The sequence below is a fragment of the Petaurus breviceps genome, unplaced genomic scaffold (genome assembly GCF_028583685.1).
Source record: "Petaurus breviceps papuanus isolate PSGF00001 unplaced genomic scaffold, PetGlider_PUasm1.0 90823, whole genome shotgun sequence".
Taxonomy (NCBI): Eukaryota; Metazoa; Chordata; class Mammalia; order Diprotodontia; family Petauridae; genus Petaurus; species Petaurus breviceps.
The window spans coordinates 3,104,030-3,126,045 of NW_027187352.1; the positions used below are offsets into that span (position 1 = coordinate 3,104,030).

A 22,016-nucleotide genomic window follows, 5' to 3' on the forward strand; every position below is an offset into this window, starting at 1 on the left:
CTGTTATATGTGGTTCACTTTAGTGTGTCTGCTAATTTTCTCTAAAAATTGCTCCTTTTCTGTACCTCTACCAGTCTTCTACTTCCCAGTTGCAGTGGCCTACAAAGTCTTCTTATGTAGTATTCCGAATACTAATTTTCCTAGTTTTTCAGTAAAAATATGTAATTAGGAGATATTGGTCAATCCCTTGAATCCTAGGCCCTATTCAACCAGGATCTTACAATTGTATACATGGCTTACAAAACCATCTCTTAAATCACCAGATATTAATAACCCATTATCTGCAACCATTATCATTTCTATTTACAGTGAGGAATCTGAAGTAAAGTGGCTTAAATCAACTACTAGAGACACTAAGAAGTAGTGTCCAAAGTCAAATTTAGGTTTTATGAATCCAAATTGAATACTCTTTCTATTAGACCACTGTTACCTCCTAATCTGCAAATATATTTGGAAGGACCTTTTAGAAAAATTCAAACTTACTTACTTCCTTCATCATCCTTTGTTCTACACCTGCTTAACACTGCATCTATGTCCAACATTCTATGTTTTACATTCTTATACTCTGTGTTCTAAGTTTCATCATTCTATGAGTATGATACTTCCTCCTCCTTGGCTCAGGCCATCTATTTCCAGTATTAGTAGTAACTAAATTGGGTAGCAGCAAGGCTTTCATACTTGTACTTGATAGTTACGTAAAGCAGTAGCTCTTAAACTTCCACAGTGGTAAACTCTTAGTTTAACACAAAATTTTGTCAGACTCTTTTCAGTAAAATTCTCTAAAATTATTATTTTAATGTCTATTAAAAAAATAAGACATTAAAAAAACAGACTTGGGCTTTTCAGGGGTATTTGTAGTACATTCATTTTGATATAGAGCTTTACAGTTTACAAAGTACCTTATATATTATTATTTCATTTGAATAACAAAAGTCCTATGATGTAGCTACTATGATTACTATTCCCAATTTTATAGATAAAGAAATTGAGGCCTGGGGTGGCTAGGTGGCACAGTGAATAGAGCACTGGCCCTGGAATCAGGAAAACCTGAATTGAAATCTGGCCTCAGACGCTTAACACTTACTAGCTGTGTGCCCTTGGACAAGTCACTTAATCCCAATTGCCCTGCCTTTCCCCCTCCAAAAGGAAAAAAAAAATTTGAGTCCCAAAGAAGTAGTTTTCCCAGGATCACACAGTCAGTTAGAAGTAGTAGAAATGGCAGAAATAGGGAATTACCTACCCGAGAGAAGGTCTTTTGTGGGGGGGTTGTTCAAAGGATGAACCTGTGTGTCACTGTGACTCTTTGCAGCTCTCCTAATGTGAGTACCATTTACTGGAATGGTGGGACAAGATGCCTGCTTCTTTATAGGTTCTTGCTCTACTGTTTTGTTTTCTAAAAGCTGCTTGGAATTAAGATGAGGCTGTGGTCCCAAGAAAGAATCCCCTACAGAGTTCTCTGGAAAGTACAAGTGGTCCTTTCCCCTGTTTTAAATTAAAGACAGAAAAAGAACTTGTCAGTGGACAATGCAAACTCCAATTGAATCACAAACATTGCCTGGGTATGTCATGTGAATACATCCTCTTTCCTTTCAAATGTACATTTGTTAGGGACAGGTACAAAGTGTCAACGGCCTACATGGAGCTCACAGTCGACTAGCAATAAAGAGTAGTATGTATCCAACAACATGTCAGTGCTCTGAGGTTCCTCATAAAACCCCACAAGACAGATCACTCATATTTTCAAGGGAATCTTAAGGTTTACAAAGCAATTTCCTTACATCCTATGAGGGATATGGTGAAAGGGATGATAAGTACAGGCCTGGAAAGAATCCTAGTGGCCACCTAATTAAATGCATATCTAAAAAAAGACTTTTCTCTATGATATATCCAAGATAAGTTTTTATTCGACATTTTTGTAAAGCTCTTCAGTGAGGGAAAATCCACAACCTCTTCAAGCAGTCTACTTCACTCCTACACAGGCTGAATTGTTACATTAATCCTAAATGTATCTATCTCCTAGTAATACCTACCCATTGCTACTAGTTCTGCCACCTGGGGCCAAACAGCCTAAATCTAATTACTGTTCCACATGACAGCCCTACCACTAGGGAAAGACAGCTATGCTTCCCCTGAGTATTCTTTAGGTTAGTGCTTGTCAAACTTTTTGGTCTCAAGACCCCTTTACATTCATAAATATTACTAAGGATCTCAAAGAGTTTCTTTTATGTGGTTATAATCTACTGGTTTTTTTTCTATACTAAAATTAATCGTGAAAAAAAACTCAAAAATATGTATTCATTCATTAAAAAATAATAATGAACCCATCACATGTTAATATAAATAGTTAAGTCAACTAGTATTTATTAAGTGCCTACTATGCGCCAGGCAAAAAAAATTTAATTAATTTTAGAGATAAATGGCATTATTTTACTTTTTTTTCTTCAAATCTCTTTAATATGTTGATTAATAGAAGGCAGCTGACTTCTTATATCTGTTTCTGCATTTAATCTGTTGTGATGTTTTGGTTGAAGTATATGAAGAAAATCTGGCCTTACACAGTATATAAATATAAAAGGGAGAAGTATTTCAATATGCAAATAGTATCTTAGTATTATTAGGAAATTAGTTTTGACCTTGAAGAACTCCTGAAAGGGTCTCAGGGGACTCCCAGGTGTGTCCAAGGACCATGCTTTGACAACTGCTGCTATGGGTTAAATAAAAATCCCTATTTCCTTCAACTTTATTCTTGTATAGCACAAATTTGAGGCATTACACCATCATAATTATTTTTCTCAGGGCAGTGCTACTTATCAGAATCTGTCCTAACAGGCAGCTTAATGGCCTTGTGATGGAGCACTGGGTCTGGAGTCAGGAAGACCTGAGTTGAAATCTGGCCTCAAACACTTACTAGCTGCATGACTAAGTAAAATACTCAACTATCTGCCTTAATTTCCTCAACTGTAAATGGAATACAGTAATATCCCCTTCCTTGCAGGGTCATCGTGAGAATCAAACAAGATAACTATCTATTAAGTGCTTAGCATAGTACCTGGTACAAAGTAGACAGTATAACACTTATTGCATTGCCTTTCTCCCTTCCCTAAAACTGAAGATATTTCAGATGTGATAGTCCAAGAATACAGTTTTTTTGGTTGCCATTTCACACAAATGATGTATCCTGAGTTAATATGGAACTGTTAAAGACTACTCTTTGGGTTTGCTTATACCACCAATTCCCAATCTATACATTATCCAACCCAGTAGTCTCCAAATTTTTTAAAATTTCACATTCCATCAGTACAAAAAGCTTTTGAGCATGTATCCACAATAAATAATATTTTTGAGCATGTACCCACAATAGGTACATATTTACTCATTCATAAATTATATACAGGTACTTGTTGTTGTTGAGTCATTTCAGTTGTACCCGACTCTCCATTTCCCTGTTTGGGGTTTTCTTGGCAAAGATACTGGAGTTGTTTGACATTTCCTTCTCCAGCTCACTTTAGAGATTAGGGAACTGAGGCAAACAGGGTTAAGTGACTTGCCCAGGGTCACACAGCTAGTAAGTGTCTAAGGCCAGATTTGAACTCGAGTCCTCCTGACTACAGGCCTGGTGTTTTCTTCACAGTGCTACCTATTAGCCCATACACGTACTACCATATTAATAAAAAATCTTACACAAAAACAGAATTTGAAGGATAATTTTATATTTGATGCTGGAGGCAACAGGAAACATTGGAGTTTGCTGAATAGGGAAGTGATATGGTTAGACTTGTTTTTTAGGAACAGCACATGTGTGGAGAGGAGAGCATAAGGCAGGGAAACCATTCAGGAGATTACTGAAACATTTCATGTGAGAAATGATGATGGCCTGAGATAAGATAGTGACTGTGTGAGTGGAGATAAGGGGCTATGGATATGTAAGAGAGATGTCTGTGTAGGTAGAAATACCAATATTTGGCAAATGATTTGATATGTAGAGTGAGGGAAAATGATGAATCAAGAATAGCACCAAGGCTGTAAATGTGCAACTAAAAGGATGATAGTGTCCTGCACAGAAATAGGATGTCTGGAAGTAGAATGTCTTTGAGCTTTACAGGGAGAATGAAAGATAATGTTAAGTGTTGAGGTGAAAAGCATAACTTATTCATTAGCCAGTGCCTCAGAGTACAGAGAATGCTGTTGAGCTATGCCAACTGTAGATGCAAGATCACTGGGAATAGGGGAGAGATGCTGAGGAAGGAGTTTAGGGAACTCTAAGGAATTTCTGTAAGAGTTTCAAGAAAAGAGAATTCCACTTGAAAGTAATGATTAACTGTTAGGATCAGCGACAAGGTAGTACTAGAGCTGGGCCTTGAACACGAGAAAGAATATAACAGAGAAAGTCAGAGAATATATTGAATGCTTAAGGGAAGGCTTGAGTTCAGGGAAACATTGAGTTTGGTTGGAATGTAGAATACATGACTAGGAATAATAGAAGCTCAGACTCGAAAGTTGGGTGAGCATTAGAGCTGTGGAAGTATCTGAATGTCAGTTTAAAGAGGTTAGAATTGATTTGGTGGTCAATGAAGAGCCACTGAAGTCTTGTGAGGAGTGAAATGATCAGAGTTGTCCTCTAAGATGATTCTGATATTCAAGAAATGTAAATTAAAGCAATTTTGAGGTTCTACCTCCTACCCATCAGATTGGTAAAGTTGACAAAAGGGGAAAATGACAATGAAAATGAGAACTTGAAGGAAAACAGGAACATTACTGAACTGCTAGTGGAGCTATTAATTGGTCCAAACATTCTGGAAAGCAATTTGGAATTTTGTCCCCAAAAGTCACTAAACTACACCTACTTTTAGATCCAAAACTACCACTACTAGGTCTATACACTGCCCCCCTCCCCCCAACCCAATGAAAGAAGGTACAAAAATGTACAAAAATACTTATAATAGCTCTTTTTGTGGTGGCAAAGACCTGGAAATTAAGATGATATTCATCTATTAGGGAATAACTGAATAAACTATGGTGTACAAACGTAATGGGATATGATTATTTGTTTTGTTTTTTTTGCAATGGGGTTGAAGGGAAAGAAAATAAAAGATTTTTATTAATTGAAACTAACTGAAGAAAATTAAAAGGATGAATGGTATAGGATGGAATAGAAGACGGAATACTGGAGACCAATTAGGGTATTCCCATAATAGTCTAAGTCCATGGCCTATGGTAGCTATGGGAATGAAGCAGAGACAGGAGGCAAAGATGCAAAAGTTGTTGTGGAGGTAGAATTAGTATGTCCTAATGACTCATTAGAAGGGGAATGAGAAAGAGGGAAGAATTAAAGGTGACTAAGGAGAATAGTGGTACTATACCATCAATAGAAAAAGGGAAGTCACATTTCATTAAAAGCAAAACTAAAACTTCCCTTCACTTTTCATATCAGTAGCTACACAATTACTCTACTTCTTTCCTTTCTTGTCCTCCACACAAAATTATAAATGAAAAGCAGAAATTGTGAGGGTATTAGAAGAGGAGAAGGCAGTTTACAGATGATGTTGATATGTGTTACAAATGGAAATTACCTGGGAGTAGTGGCTCTACTACTTGTTAATGACTCTTTCCCTTCAGTATTGGTCATAGGAAGTGTATGTACCCGTGCCATCCCAGAAAGTTGAGGTTTCCTGGGTTCAACATTTTCTCTGAATCCCTGATCCAGTAACAGTGCATCTCCACTCACATCAGTGGTGAAAGAGCTGCAGTTGTCAAAAGTTGCTGACAAAGGTTCTAATGCAAGCAATATCTGGGAAAAAAAAACACACACACATACAATTTACTCATGATTTTATCAGTCTGGGTAATTAATCAATATGATTTATTAAGCACTTACTAAGTTGGTGAGTCAATAAGCATTCATTAAGCATCTACCATGTGTCAGGCACTGTTCTAAAGGCTGGGGACACAAAGAAAGTCAAAAGGCAGTTCCTCGTCTCAAGAAATTTAAACTATGTACAAACAAAGACAGGATAAGTTGGAGAAAATTAATAAAAGGAAGGTACTAGCATTAAGGGTGAATCAGGAAAGCCTTCTTGAAAAAGGTGGAATTTTTAGTTGAAGGAAACCAGGGAGGGAAGGGAGGGCAGAAGATGTTTACGAAGAGAGGAAAGCACAGGACACAGAGAGTGAAAATGTAGAGGAAGGAGATGGAGTGTCTGGTATGAGGAACAACAATTAAACTGCATAGTACATGTAGACAAGTAAGGTGTAAGAAGACTGGAAAGGTTGGAAGGGGCCAAGTTATTACTTGCTTTGAATGTCAGAGGATTTGATGTTAGAGGGTCACTGGAGTCTAACTGAAGAGAAATGGTAACTTGGTCAGATCTTCACTGAATCAATCTGACAGTTAAGGAGAGGAGAGAATGGAGTGAGGAGAGATTTGGGGGAGACAGAGCCACTAGCAGGTTATTGCAATAGTCCAGGCATGAGGTGTTGAGGACCTACAGCAGGGCGGTGACAGTGTCAAAGGACAGAAGGGATTTATATGAGAGATAGTACTGAGGTAGCTTCATCAAGACTTGGAAACTGATTCAATATGGGAGCTATGAATGAGGAATCAAGGACAATACCTAGGTTGTGAACATGAGTAACTGAGATGATAGTGACCTCAACAGTAATAAAAAAATTAGGAAGAGGGGAGAGATTGGGGGGGGGGGAAATAAAATCATTTCAATTTTAGACATGTTGAATTTAAGATGTCTGAGGACAATCAATTCAAGATGTGCAACAGGGAGGTGGAGATGTTTATTGATTGACCTGTAATACTTATTGATTAATTGATTAAGATGACAGACTGGAGGGCAGGAGAGAGATTAGGATGGATAAGAAGACTAGAGAAATAATTGCACAGACATAATAATTGAATGTATGGGAGTTAATAAGATTACCAAGCAGAAAAAGGAAGGGAGGGAAGGAAAAGAGAACAGAAGTCAGGATAGAGCTAGAGCTAGAGTCAGGATAGGATAAGATACCCATAGTTAAAGAAAATAATGTAGATACAGCAAAGACTAAGAAGGACTGGTGAGAAAGGTATGAAGGAAAATAGGAGAGAGCAGTGTCACAAAACCATATAGAGAAGATAATTCAGCCAAAGGCTGCAGAGAGGTCAGGAAGAATGATGTTTGAGAAAAGGCTGTTGGATTTGGCAATTAAGAGATTGTTGGTGTCTTTGGAAAGAGTGTTTCAGTGGAACGATAAAGCTGGAAAACAGAGTGAAGAGAGGGAGAGAGGAAGAAGTGGAGGTGCCTATTATACTGGACACTAGGAATACAAAGACAAATGTGAGAATTTGTGTCCTTAAGGAACTGATAATCTCTAAGGGAGATAATACATGTAAGTATGTATAGATATATAAAAAGACCAAGATAGTTTATTTTGGGAGGAAGGGACCAGTGTCCTATGGGATGTGGAAAGGTCTCATGGACAATGGAGAGTGTGACAGGCAGAGGTAAGGAGGAAGTTCATGAGGGGAGTGAGGAGCACTCAGTACAGAGGCACAGAGACAACAGGTGGAGTACTGAGAATTCAGAAGAAGTATGTTAAAGCCTCTTTTTGAGTAGAAACATTAAGAAATAATATTTGTCTTGTCTAAAACCCTTACCAAATGTCCTAGCATGAAGATGGTTAAGGACAAAAGGCCTTTCTCAGGAAAAAGGACTGGGAGTGGCAACCAAAATCTAGAATGAAGAACAATGTAGTCTAGTAGAGAACAATGCCTTCCCCTTCAGTGAAGGGAGTGGGCTCTAGACCCCCTAAGGACAGTGTCTCCTTTTTCTCTACCCCCCCAGCAAAAAGAGTGTTAACAAAGACTCTTGTCTATTGAAGAAAGACAACATTGATATTGCAAGCAGGGAGAAGATCCTTTTCAATCCTTGAAGGGTGTGTTCAAGGAAGGAAATGAGTAGTGACTATTCTGGAATGTTAAACCAAACAGTATTTGTTGATTTTTTTCCCCCTTGTTAAAGATTCCTATAGATGTTATATACCAAATCAAGGTAGGGTACAGAAACTTGTTTAAGGGAATTGGGGGACAAGGAATAATGCCAGCTTGTGCATTTATCTCTCCTGAAGCTAGAATGCTTAGATAATAAATTAATATTAAATTAGATAGGGTTGTTTCTAGCAGGCTTGTGACTAAAACACAGAATATAGCATTAATCTTTTTTTTCTTTGACACATTACCAAGAAGGGACTAAGCCCATCAGCTCTGCACTCCCAGGGATCATCAGTCTTATCTTCTAACATTGGGCAAAGTTCCTTTAGGTTTCTATTTCTGTTTCCACATCTGTAAAATGAGGGGATTATACTAGGTGACCTTTAAGGTCTGTCCAGGCAAAAATATCCTAATTCTAGAGCTCTCTTTATTTTATAGTCTATTTTTTTTAGTAAGATTATAACAATATAGTATATTATTTCTTCCACACAAAGAAAAGCTAGAATAGTATCACTCCCAATTTTCTCCTGCTCCCTTCTAGACTTTGTGTATTTGTAAAAGCTATTCCCCATCTGTATATTCTCATTTCTTTCACTTTGAGACCCATCTCAGATACAGTACCCTCCATGAAACCTTCCCTAATTTCCTTACCTGAAAATGTTCTCCTTAGCACTTTCTCAGGATCTATGATCTGCTCTCATTAACTTATTCCTCATATTATAACATACTTTATATTGTACTTAGAGGAAGAATCACAGGCACATAAAAGCTAGAAGAATTTTCAGGTCAACTAAAACAATCCCTTCATCATTAGAGAGAAGAATAAAATAAAGCCCAGAGAGGTTCAAGAGACTTGCCCATTGTCACACAAATAAGAGGCAGAGAATAAATTTGAATGCATACCCACTGACTACAAATCCCGCATTCTTTATAATGTGCCACATGGCTTCCAGTGTATACTTATTTGTTAGTATACTACACCATCCAATAGAATATAAACTCTGTATACCATGATGTGTTATACATAGTAGGTACCCAATGTTTTCTGAACTGAATTGAATCCAAGGCTTATTCACAAAGAAAAAAAGAATTAAGAAATAACAAAAGTAATGTAATTTTAAAATATATGCATAAAGAAGACAGCCTCCTAGACTAAGCTGTTCTAACCATTCCATGGATCTTTTTGGGTTCCTTGGTATAGCTATGACCATTAAAATTCCTTGTAGGCCAGACAGATCTAGCTACCTCTTGACCCTGGATAAGATTGATGTCTTCTCTACTGGAATACTTTTCTGATACAAAATTGGGCTTTGCTTTCTGGGCACAATGGATGGAATTTATCAGCTCACAGGACAATTCCAGGCTCACTCAGCCAATTTGACCCTAGAATGGCTAAAGGGAACTGGTATGAAATTAGGCTATGAAGCTAAGCTTCAGCAATACTGCAGAATGAATATCTTGAATGCCACAGTAAGCAGATGAATAATGTGCTTGGTGGGGAGTTTTTGAATGTGCTTGGCATATAGGTTCTCTCCATGAAAAGAGAGACTTTCCAATTCTCATTGAGTAAAAGTTTATATTCTATAATACATCACACATCCATGATCTCATCAGTACACAGGGTCTCCTTTTACACTACTGTGGATCTTAGTCCTATCATATCTAAGAAAAATGGTCTCTAAGTACAATGCTTTGTATGTGCTAAGAATTTAATAAATATGTGATGAATTGGCTAAGCCTCCTATGATAAGCCTCTCTATTCTTTACTGATTTGGTTCTTGAATAACAGGCAGGCAGGCTTTTCTTTGTCTACATTCTAAGGCTTTCTTCAACCTGTTTAGGACATTCTAGTGCTTGTACTCCATTAGTATGACTTCTGCCAATGCAGAATCATCTCCAAGCCATGACAAAGCTTCAGAGGAGATGATGTGGATATAAACCCGACAGAGATCTTAAAAGGAAAGAACAAAGAAAAAGTAAATAAAATAGTAGCAAAGAGCTTAGAACATGATTTTGGAAAATAAGCTTGGAAAATCAGTGCAGAAAAGGAAAATGCAAACATTAATAAAATGTTCAGTTAGTGATAGAGTAAGATTCTAGGGAGGAATTATTAAATTATGAAAGAAAACTAAAATAATAATAATGTATGGTTTTAAGAAACAAAAAGGAAAGACTGCAGTTAGATGGTGGAAAAATGTATAGTAAGGTCAAGAGATTAATTTGTGGAGACAGTGCAAAGAAATCAATTCAATAAAACATTTCTGTAAGTTAAATTGTGATTTCTGCACTATTCCAAGTCTCTTATAGCTATAATAATTAAGAGTTTACTATATAGATAAGTGAAAAATGAAGGAAATGCTTTGTGCTACTTCAGTGCTAAAGTCTGACATCCTAGGGCCTCAAGAAAAACCTCTGAAAGGACTCCCTTGCTATTACTAAGTGTAAAGACATTAATTCCTCCTCCCCCCCCAAAAGAGATTTTAATGGCATTTACAACTCCTTTGAGGCTACAGACCAGAGCCATTTTGCAAGGGTAGCACCTGGGGGTTTTGGTGAAATGTAAGCTAGTAAGTCCACAGTGTGATGTGACAGCAAAAACATTAAAGCAATCTAGGGCAGAGGTGTCAAACACATAGTCCATGGGCCGTACGCAGCCCATAACACTCCTGAGTGCAGCCAGAAGCAGATTAAAATGTAACTGGGAAATAGTTAACAAAATAAATAAAAATATAATAAAACATGGAAAATATTACATTTTAAAACTAAGTCAATATGTGGCCCACAGTTGTTGTCTGTTCTTCATTCTGGAAGAGGACCATGACAGCAGGAATATGATGACATGGTTTGCAAATGAACTGGATTTAAGTGAGGGAGGGTTGTGCAAAGTCACCAGCCTTACTTTCTCCTCCAGAGTCATCTAGGTTCAGTAGCCAGATAGAGATTAAGATAAATGGAGATGGCCCAGGATGAGGTGGAAAACCTTGCCCTTGGGGCAGCTAGGTGGCACAGTGAACAGAGCACTGGCCCTGGAATCAGGAGGACCTGAATCCAGATTTGAAGTCAGACACTTACACTTAACTGGCCGTGTGGCCTTGGGCAAGTGTCACTTAACCCCAACTGCTCTCCAAAAAGCAAAACAAAAAACAAAAACAAACCTTGGCCTTTTTAAGCTAAGATCTTTCAGAGTTCTCAATGACCATTCAATGGTTAGGGCTGTTTACGAAGTGAGTGAAGGGATGGCCACTTTAATAATAATAATAATGATAATTTTTAAAAAATCAAACGGGGAGAAGACCCTCAGGGTTTCTGGCCAAAAGAGAAACAATTACTATTTACATTCACTCCTGAGTCAGAGTTGTAGAGGCCTAAAACAATAACCATTAAGTGGTGCCCGGGGAAGAGATCTATTGTTGGCCAATCAATGAGAGCTAGAGTGAATTGGATTTAAGGCACAGCCAGTAAACCCCAAGATATCTAGTTAGTATTCAGCCTTTAAAATTTACCATCCTTGGGCAGCTAGGTGGCGCAGTGAATAGAGCATCAGCCCTGGAGTCAGGAGGACCTGAATTTGAATGTGACCCCAGACACTTAACACTTATTAGCTGTGTGACCTTAGACAAGTCACTTAACCTCAATTGCCCTGTCCTCCCCCTTCCAAAAAGCAAAAAAAAAAAAAAAATTTAACTTCCTTTGGGTAGAGCACCCTGAAGTAAGGACATGATATCCAATGAGGAGAGAAGAATGGATGGGAAGGGAGGGGAGGGAAAAAGAGGAGTTGCCCAACTAGAACTGGCCAGCTGGGACCCCAGTGTGGCAGACTACTCACTGGTTGTGGTTTGTCCTTCCTTCTTGAAGAGGCCCCTGACAGCATGACTTGCAAGTGAACTGGATTTAAGTTGGGGGTGGGGGCTGTGCAAAGTCACCAGCCTCACTTTATCCTCTAGAACCATCTCAGTCCAGTGGCCAGATATAGATCAGGACAACTGGAGATGGTCCCATGTGGCTCACCAAGATCCTTATGGACAATTTAAGCAGACTGTTTCAATTTGAGTTGGACACCACTGATCTAGAGCAAGGGAGGTTTTATTTCCACCATTCACTTCCTAGGTGACACTCAATCTGAAGTCTTAGTGTCAAGATGAAGCATATTCAGAAAACAATCAGTATTGTGATAATGATTCAAAATCCTCAAGGATCAGTTGAAAGAAATGAGGATACCTTGAGAAGATGTTGGATTAGCACTGTAGCACAGTGCTTGACACATAGTAAGTACTTAAATCTTGACTGACTGATCAGGGAGAAAGAACATGACTGCTTTCAAGTATCTGAAGAGTTAGCATATAGAAAAGAGATGAAGAGTAGCTTGATTTTGTTTCAGAGGAGAGAACTAGAAGCAACTGAAGAAGTTTCAGAGAAAAGATTTTCACAAAATCACAAAATTTAAAAGTTGAAAGGACCTCTACTCCAACCTATACAAAATAATAATATTAGAAATAAAAAGAATCTCCTTTCAACTTCCATTTCAAGTAATCTAATCCTTAAAAATGAGAAAAAAAATCCACTATCCAAAGCAGTTCATTCTACTTCTGGAGAACTAAGTGCTAGTTAGATAACTAACAGTAAGCCTCAATTTTCAAAACCCTCTGTACCTTCCATACATAGTCCTGAGTCCCCCAAATTCTTATCTACTCAGGTCACACATCTACTTGGAATTTAATGTAGTATATGGTACAGACAAATTGGTCTAAACTTAAGTACTGCCCAATTGCTTTCTAGTTTTCCCAGAAGTTTTTGTCAAATAAGGAATTCTTATTCTAGTTGTTTTTGAGTTTGTTGAACACTAGGTTACTTTGTTGTTTCTGGGTTTTGCTGTCTAGCTTACCTCCTGAATTACAATGATCAACTTTTCCATGATTTAACCAAAACTAAATGATTTTGATGATTACTATTTAATATTATATTTTAAATACCTGGAAGTGCTAGGCTTCAGTATCTCTCTCTCTCTCATTATATCCCTTTAGATTCTTAGTCTTTTGTTCTTCTGAATGAATTTAAGCATTTTTCCCATAACAAAATACTACCTTTGTACTATTTTTCTCCACTGAATTTCCTTAACATTTTTTTTAAATAGGAGGATTCACTCTGTGGAACAGAAATATAAATAAACAGCAATACTGTTACCTGGATCTCTCCAAGCTTCTTAGATGCTGGTGATACAATTGTAAAAAATCCACTGATTGGATTAGTTGGAGACAACTTCAATAGTCCACTGATCTGGGCTCTCCCCACAGGGAGATGATCAGATTTGTTGATTACCTCCAAGACCAGGACAGCCATATCTAATAGCAAACAAAGATATTTTATTAAGAGATTTGCCTCCTACAGATTATTATAGACAGTATTTCTTTTGAGGGAGTAGGAGAGGAAAGAGGCAGTCTACAAGTGAAATTAAGGGAGGACAACCTAGTAAAATGTTATCCTTATGGCTATTGTTACTGGTATTTTTTGAAAAAAATAATTTCTTTTACTCAAAGAAGCCCTCCCTTAATTCCCTTCAGGTTGCTTCTCCAACTTCCCACTGCACTGCACACTATCATGCCCATTGATAAATCCTGGAAGAGTAGAGGTCAGAGGCTAATCTTAGAAAAGACCATTTTCACAATCTCTTTGCATCTGATCACTGCTTCTTGCAATTGGAAGATTCATATTTCAATTTCCTTATTGTGCTGTAGGGAAAAAAATCACTGATCTCAGATCAGAAATGGTAAGTTTGAGCCCTAGCTCTTATACCGTGTTTCCCTGATAATAAGACACTGTCTTATTAAATTTTTTGGACAGAAAAACACCAGAGGGCTTATTTTCAGGGGAGGGCTTATTTTAATGAACATTGACAGCAATTTTAATAAACAGGTAAATGTGAACAAAAAAATGTACCAGCAAGCAAATCACTGGGGAAGAACAGGATGACGCGCTCACTGCTGCAGCTCTGATTGGATGCAGCTTGGAGCGCAGCGTGCGTTTCACGGGGGGGGGGACGGCGCATACAGAGGGTACCGTAATGTAGCATGTAGCGCAGGGGATCACCTTTACTACAGTAGCAATCTCAATAGGGCTTATTTTAGAGGAATCTTACACAGTAAGGGGAGGGCTTATTTTCGGGATAGGTCTTATTATTGGGGAAACACGGTATCTTTATAATAATAATGATAATAATAGTTGCAGGGGACCCTCTCTAGAACTCTGTGAAAAGAATAGATAAAAACACTAACCTGAAAGGGTCAGAGAATAATAACAAATAATGGTAATAACTGCTTACATTTATGTAGCACTTTAAGGTTTCAAGATTGTACATTATTTCATCTGATCATCACAATAATAAACAGCTAAGTGGCACAATGAATTGAGCATTAGATTTGAAGTCAGGAAGACCAGAGTTCAAATTTGACTTCAAACATGCTGTGTGATGCTCTGCCTCAGTTTCCTAATCTGTAAAATGGGGATAATAATAACCACCTCTCAGGGTTATTGTGAGAATAAAATGAATTAATATTTGTAAAGTGTGTTGTAAGTATTTATATAGCTCAAGGGTTTTCCAAGCATTTTACAAATATTAATTCATTTAATTGTCATATCAAGAGAAGTATGTGCAATTATTTTCCCATTTTGCATATGAGGGAATCGAGGCAAACAGAGGGTGACTTATCTAGGATCATATAACTAGTGGCTAAATCTGGATTTGAACTCAGATTTTCCTGCTTCCAGGTCTAGTGCTCTATCTACTATGCTACCTAGCTATCTATATGACCCTAAACTGTTCACTTAACTTAAAATGGAGATAGTATGTACACTACCTATCTTGTTAGACTATTATAAGGAAAGTGCTATGTAAACTTTAAAGCTGCCAGGTGATGCACAATTAGGTACACAGCCAGGCCTGGAGTTAGGAAGACCTGAGTTCAAATCTGATCTCAGACAACTTGTGTAACCCTGAAAAAGTCAACTAACCCTGTTTGTCTCAGGTTCCTTATCTGTAAAATGAGCTGGAGAAGAAAATGGCAAATCATTCCAGTATCTTTGCCAAGAAAATCCCAAATGGGCTCACGAAATGTAGATACGACTGAAAACAACTAAACATCAAAACTTTAAAGCACAATATAAATACAAGTTATTATTATAAATTTGGAGTTGTGTACAATAGGCACATTTAGGTGTTCATATATGTATTTTGCATCTTTCTGTTAAGGAGTATTAAAACACCTTATAACTGTTAAATTAGACTCAAACACCTATAACTTTTGTATGTACTCTGTTTTAGGCAATGTGGCCTTTACTATCCCAAGAATTTGCCATACTCATACTTACCTTCTTGAATTGTGGAAGGAAACAAGCATTTATTAAGTGCCTATTATGTTCTAGGAACTATATTAAGCACTTCACAAATAATATTTCATTTGATCCTTACAATAACCCTGGAAGTTAGGTGCCTTCAAGACTGTTCTTACCCTTATCTAACATGCCCTTTATGATGAAGGTGAAGGCTACAGCTGCAAATCTTCCCTCTGTCAGACCATCCTTAAAAATCAAATCAAGTCAGTTGCCTCTGTGACTGGCACACACACCATGTTTCTCTGTTCCTTCTCAACACTGACAGGAAAGATTAGTATCCAAAACCAAAGTTCCTTCCCCAGGCCCAGGCTCTTGCTAGTACAGATTCAAGGAAGGAAGGAACGGAGCTCAAGTGGACAAATCCAACTGCCTCCTTTTATATTTGTTTATAACAGAATTTTAATTTTATTCTAATTTTAAGAAATGAATTAGCCAGGGGTGGCTAGGTGGTGCAGTGAGTAAAGCACAGGCCCTGGAGTCAGGAGGACCTGAGTTCGGTTCTGGGCCTCAGACACTTAACACCCACACAAAAAAACTAGCCATGTAACCTTGGGCAAGTTACTTAACCCCAATTGCCCTCCAAAAAAAAAAAAGGCAAAAAAAAAATTAATTGTCTTTATTTCTCTTACCACCCCATCTCCATTGAAAAAAGAGGTTAAATTAAATAAAACGCCCCCCACTTTCCCACAAAAATCATAATTACCAGAAGTGCTGAGCATTGGAAAGGACTTCAGTAGTCAACTAGTTCAATTCATATACAAAGGAATCTCCACTACAACACACTCTAACGGTAGTCATTCATCCTCTGCCTGAAGACCTCTAGCAAAGAGGAACATATCACATCTCAAGGCAAGATATTCCACTTCTGTACACAACTCAAAACTGTCTGGAACTTTTTCCAGACCTTAAGCCAAACTGCACCCATTACTCCTGGCTCTGCCTTCTAGGGCCAAACAGAACAAGTCTAATTCTTCTTCCACAAAATTAAGCTCTTCCTTCAACCAAATCTGATAGGGCATGGATGGACTCAAGGCCCTTCATCCTAGTTGCCTTCCTCTCTGTAAACTCATCAGCTTCTCAATGTCCTTAAATCAGTGCCCAGAACTAAACACAGTATTACAGATAAGGTTTGACAATGGTAGAGTACAGTGGGGTTATTTTGTATTGTTTCATGAAATCACTGGCTTTTATTTGGTTTATTATAATTTTCAATACAGCAGCTAGGTGGAACAGTGGATAATGTGCCAGGCCTGGAGTCAGGAAGAACTGAGTTCAAATTCAATCTCAGACACTAGCTGTGTGATCCTGGGCAAGCTACTTAACCTTGTTTGCCTCAGTTTCCTCATCTGTAAAAGTAAGCTGAAGAAGGAAATGGTAAAGCTGAAAGTTCATTGCCCTACAGTGTTCATGCTTTGTTCTCTCATTTTTTGAAAACTGCAAAATTTGCCCTTCACTAATCTTGTGATACCTACCTTGTTTTCTCTCCTTAAAAAAATTTGATTTTAACATTTTGAGCTCTAAATTCTCCTTTCTCTAGTCTATCTAGGGCTCTATACCACTGAGAAGATAAATAATATAATATCAATTATACATGTGAAGTCATGTAAAACATATTTCTATATCAGCCCTGTCACAACAAAAGAGCAAGAAAAGAAAATGAAAAAAGTATGTGTCAATATGAACTGAGTTTACTGTTTCTCTCTCTGGAGGTGGAAAGCATTTTTCATCAAGATTCTTTTGGAATCTGTCCTAGGTCATTGTACTGATTAGAGTAGCCAAGTCCTTCACAGTTGATCCTCATTACAATATAGCTGTTATCATACAATGTTCTCCTGGTTCTGCTCACTTCACTTTTATCAGTTCATATAAATTTTCCTAGGCTTTTCTGAAGTCATCCTCCTGCTTTGTATTCCATCACATTCATAGATCATAACTTTTTCAATCATTCTCCAATCAATGGGAATTCCCTCAATTTCCAATACTTTACCACCACAAAAAGAGCTACTATAAATATTTTTGTAAATATAGCTCCTTTTCATTTTATCTCTTTGGGATACAGACTCAGTAGAGGTATTGCTAGGTTAAAGGGTATGCAGTTTTATGGCTCTTTAGGAACAGTTCCAAATTATTCTCTAAAATGCTTGGACCAGTTCACAATTCTACCAAAAATGCACTAGTGTCTCTATTTTCCCACATTCTCCCCACTTCCTGAATTTGTCAGTTAACTTTTCTGTCATGTTAGCCAATCTGATAGGTGTGAGGCAGTATATCAGGATTGTTTTAATTTGTATTCCTCTAATCAACAGTGATTTAGAGCATTTTCCATATGACTATTTCTTCTTTTTTATTTTTATTTCTTCTGAAAAATGCCTATTCATATCCTTCGACTACTTATCAATTGAAAAATGGCTTGTATTTTTATAAATTTGGTTCAGTTCCCTACATATTTGAGTAATGAGTCTTTTTAGCAAATTACTTCCTCCCCCTCCCTTGCTATCCTTTGGCTCCATAATGTTCTCTATCTTTTGTTTGGTCATAAACTTTTCCCTTGTCCATAGATTTAACACATAAAAATGTCCATGTTCCCCTAATTTACTTATGATATAACTTTTTAATATATAAATCACATGCCCATTTTTGCCTTATCTTCATACATGGTGTGAGATGTTGTTCTATGGCTAATTTCTACAGAACTATACTGTGGCATATTGCTGTAATTTCTTTGCTAATATTTTATTTGAAAATGTTTTACATCAGTGTTCACTAGGGAACTCAGTCTATAGATTTCTTTCTGTTTTTCCTCTCCTTAGTTTAGCTGTCAAACTGTATTTGTGTCATTGAAGAAATTTGATAGGCATCATTTTTTTTCAAACTGTATATACTATTGGAATCGTTTTTTGAACGTTTAGTAGAATTCATTGTAAATTCATCTGATCCTGGGGACTTTTTGAGGAGCTGATTTACAACTTACTCAATTTCTTTTTTCAAGATAGGGTTAGTTAAGTATTTTATTTCTTCTCCTGTTGATCTGGGCAATTAAAAAAAATATTCAGCCACTTCACTTATATGATCAGTTTTACTGGCATGCAACTGGGCAAAATAGCTCTTAATATCTACGTTAATTGCACCTTTGTTGGGAATGCTTCACTAATAATACTAGTAATTTGGTTTTCATTTCTTTAAAAAAAATTAAATTAACCAATGGTTTAGCTATTTTATCAGTTTCTTTTTTCATAAAACCAGCTCCTAGTTTTATTAGTTCAATTTTTTTAACTTTTAATTTTATTAATTTCTCCTTTGATTTTTAGGATTTCCACTTTGGTATTTATTTGAAGATTTTTAATTTGTTCTATTTCTAACTTTTTTTTCAGTGGTATGTCCAATTTGTTGATCAAGTCTCTCTCATTTACTGATATTTAGATATATAGATTTATTCAGATACACAAATTTCCCCCTAAAAATGGCTTTTGTTAAATTACGCAAATTTTGGTATGCTGTCTCATTATCTTTAATGAAATTACTCAATGTTCTTATGATTTATTCTTTGACCCACTCATTCTTTAGGATTAGTTTCCAAATAATATTTAATCCATGCTCCCAGATCTCTCTATTGAATATGATTTTCATTGCAATGAGGTCCAAAAAGAGCATATTTAATATTTCTGCAATTGTTTATGAAGTTTTATGCGCTAATATATGGTGAATTTTTGTAAAAGTGCTATATATAGCTAAGAATAAATTTTACATCTTTTTTACTGCCAATGAATTTTCTCTAAGGCCTATCATATCTAACTTTTCTGGAATACTTTTCACCTCCATGTTTATTTTATGATTATTTTATTTTTATTTAGCTCCATGAGAGGAAAATTAAGGTCTCCCGCTAATATAGTTTTTTGAAATTAAATTTTATATATATTTTTAGTTTACATCATTCAATTCCATAGATTTTGAGTTAAAAATTTTCTCCCCATCTTTCCCCTACCTAGCACCCCAAAACAGTGATCCCATATATACCCCCTCCCCCAAGCCCTCTCCAACTTTCCAGTAGGGTAAGATGGATCTCCATACCCAAGTGCCTGTATATTTTATTTCCCAGTTGCATGTAAAAAAAAAAAAAAACATAATATATTTTTTTTAACATTTGATTTTCAAACTTTGAACTCCAGATTCTTTCAGATTCTTTCGCTTCCTCCCTTGTCACCCACCCTTACTGGGAAGATAAGCAATTCAATATAGGTTGTACATGTGTAGCTATGCAAATCATTTCCATATTGGATATATTGTGAAAGACTGACTACATTTCCCTCGGTCCTATCCTAACCCCCACTTGTTCTATTCTCTACTTTGATCCTGTCCCTTTTCAAGTGTGTGCTTCCAACTTCCCTCTCCCCAAACCTGCCTTCCCTTCCATCATTCCCCCTTCTCATCCCATTCCTACACTCTCTTCTTAAGCCAAATTCAATGAGAGTAAGGTTGATTCATTCTCTTTGCCTTCCTGTTCTTCCCCTCCATTGTAAACAGTTTTCCCTTGCCTCTTTTAAGTGAGATAATTTACCCCATTCTGTCTCTCCCCATCTATCATACTCCTCTCTCACCTCTCAATTTCACCTTTTAAATATCATCCCTTCCTATTCAATTGGTCCTGTGCCCTCTGTTTATGTATATCTGTACACATATATACACACTCATATGTATTCATGTCCATATACCCTCCTATATAGACATATATATGTATATACCCATACATACATACCTTTATATTCCCTTCAACTACTCTCATACTGAGAAAAGTTTCATAAGTTACAAGTATCATTTTTCCATGTAGGAATATAAATAGTTCAACTTTGATAAGTTCCTTATGGTTTCTTTTCCCTGTTTACCTTCTCATGCTTCTTGTATCTGAATGTCAAATTTTCTATTCAACTCTGGTTTTTTCAGCAAGAATGCTTGAAAGTCCTCTATTCCATTGAATGATCATATTTTCCCCTGAAACATGATACTCAGTTTTGCTGGGTAGGTGACTTTTGGTTTTAATCCCAGCTCCTTTGACCTCCAGAATATCATATTCCAAGCCCTTCGATCCCTCAGTGAAGAAGCTGCCAGATCCTGGGTTATCCTGATTGTGTTTCTACAATATTCAAATTGTTTCTTCCTGGCTGCTTGTAATATTCTTTCCTCAATCTGGGAATTTCAGAACCTGGCTATAATATTCCTAAGAGTTTTCTTTAGGGGATCTTTTTCAGCAGGTGATCGGTGGGTTCTTTCAACCTCTATTTTGCCCTCTGGTACTAAAACATCAGGGAAGTTTTCTTTGAGAACTTCCTGGAGGATGATTTCTAGGTTCTTACTTTGATCATGGCTTTCAGATAGTACAATAATTTCTAAATTATCTCTCCTGGATATATTTTCCAGGTCAGTGGTTTTTCCCATGAGATATTTCACATTGCCTTCTATTCTTTCATTTATTTGTTTGGATCTGTTTCACAGCATCTTGATTTCTCATAAAGTCATTAGCTTCCATTTGCTTCAATCTAATTCTGAAGCAATGATTCTCCTCAGTGAGCTTTTGAGATTCTTTTTCCATCTGGCAAATTTGACTTTTTAAGGCATTCTTCTCCTCATTGCATTCTTGAGCCTCTTTTGCTATTTGAGTCAGTCTGTTTTTTAAGGTATTATTTTCCTTAGTCAGGCTGTTGACTCTCATTTCATAATTTTCTTGCATTGTTTTCATTTCTCTTCCCAATTTTTCCTCCACTTCTCTTATTTGCTTCTTAAGGTCCTCTATGGCCTGTAACTAGCTTGTATTTTCCTTTGAAGCTTTTGGTGCAGGAGCTCTGACTTCACTGTCTTCCTCCTGTTCCATGCTTTGCTCCTTTTTGTCCCCAAAATATAAGTCTAATGTTGGAATCTTTTGTCTGCTTTGTTTCCTTTGCCTGGTCATGTCAACCCTCAGTCACTTGACCCCTGGACTTTTTGCCACAGTAGGACTATGCCACCAGACAGGGGAGCTTTCATCCCAAACGCTGGGGTTTTCTCAGCTGCCAGAAGTATTAGATGGGTGCCGTCTCTGAGGTCTCCACATGCTCTGGCAAGCTGGACACACACCCCAGGACCTCGATCCTAGACTGCAATCCAGATCCAAGAAGGCTGAAGCAAGAGCAATTACCCCTCAGACTGGTGCTTGGTTCCCCTACACTCTGCAGGCCAGGAGCTGAAGCTGCCACGTGGCCCTGGCAGGCTGTGCTGGCATCTCAGCGGTTTCTCGCCCCGGAGGGTAAAAGCCCTGCACTCACTGGTTCCCAAAGTCCAGGCTGTACTGACCTCTCACTTTGTCCTTTGCATCTATGTATTGATAAAACTGCTGCTGATCTGGAGTGCCGCTGGTGGCAGCTGATCAGGCCCGCCCTAGGGCTAAAGCCTCGGTGTGGGGCTGGGCTCAGCTCCCAGAGTACTGTGCTGGATTCCGGCTGGCCTGCTGAGCTGTCCTTAGTCGGAGGTTAGCTTCTCTGTGTCATTTTGTGGGTTCTGCAGTTCCAAAGTTTGTTTAGAGTCCCCTTTTTACATGGATTAGGGAAGGTAGAAGCTGGAGCCACGGGGAGGTCGTGCTTCTACTCCGCCATCTTGCCTCTGCCCCCTCAGTTTTCCTGCTTCTATC

At 37.5% G+C, this 22,016-nt stretch overlaps 1 protein-coding gene across 1 annotated transcript in view; it reads right to left on the reverse strand.

Moving 5' to 3' along the window:
• C2CD3 (C2 domain containing 3 centriole elongation regulator) overlaps positions 1 to 22,016 on the reverse strand; it is a 183,250-nt gene that overhangs the window by 147,041 nt on the left and 14,193 nt on the right. Inside the window, exons 3-5 of the mRNA XM_069070830.1 lie at positions 13,157 to 13,314; positions 5,571 to 5,788; positions 1,241 to 1,482 (exon numbers count right to left, since the gene is read on the reverse strand). Coding sequence (XP_068926931.1) covers positions 1,241 to 1,482; positions 5,571 to 5,788; positions 13,157 to 13,314 — 618 coding nt within the window. The remainder of the gene's footprint in view (positions 1 to 1,240; positions 1,483 to 5,570; positions 5,789 to 13,156; positions 13,315 to 22,016) is intronic.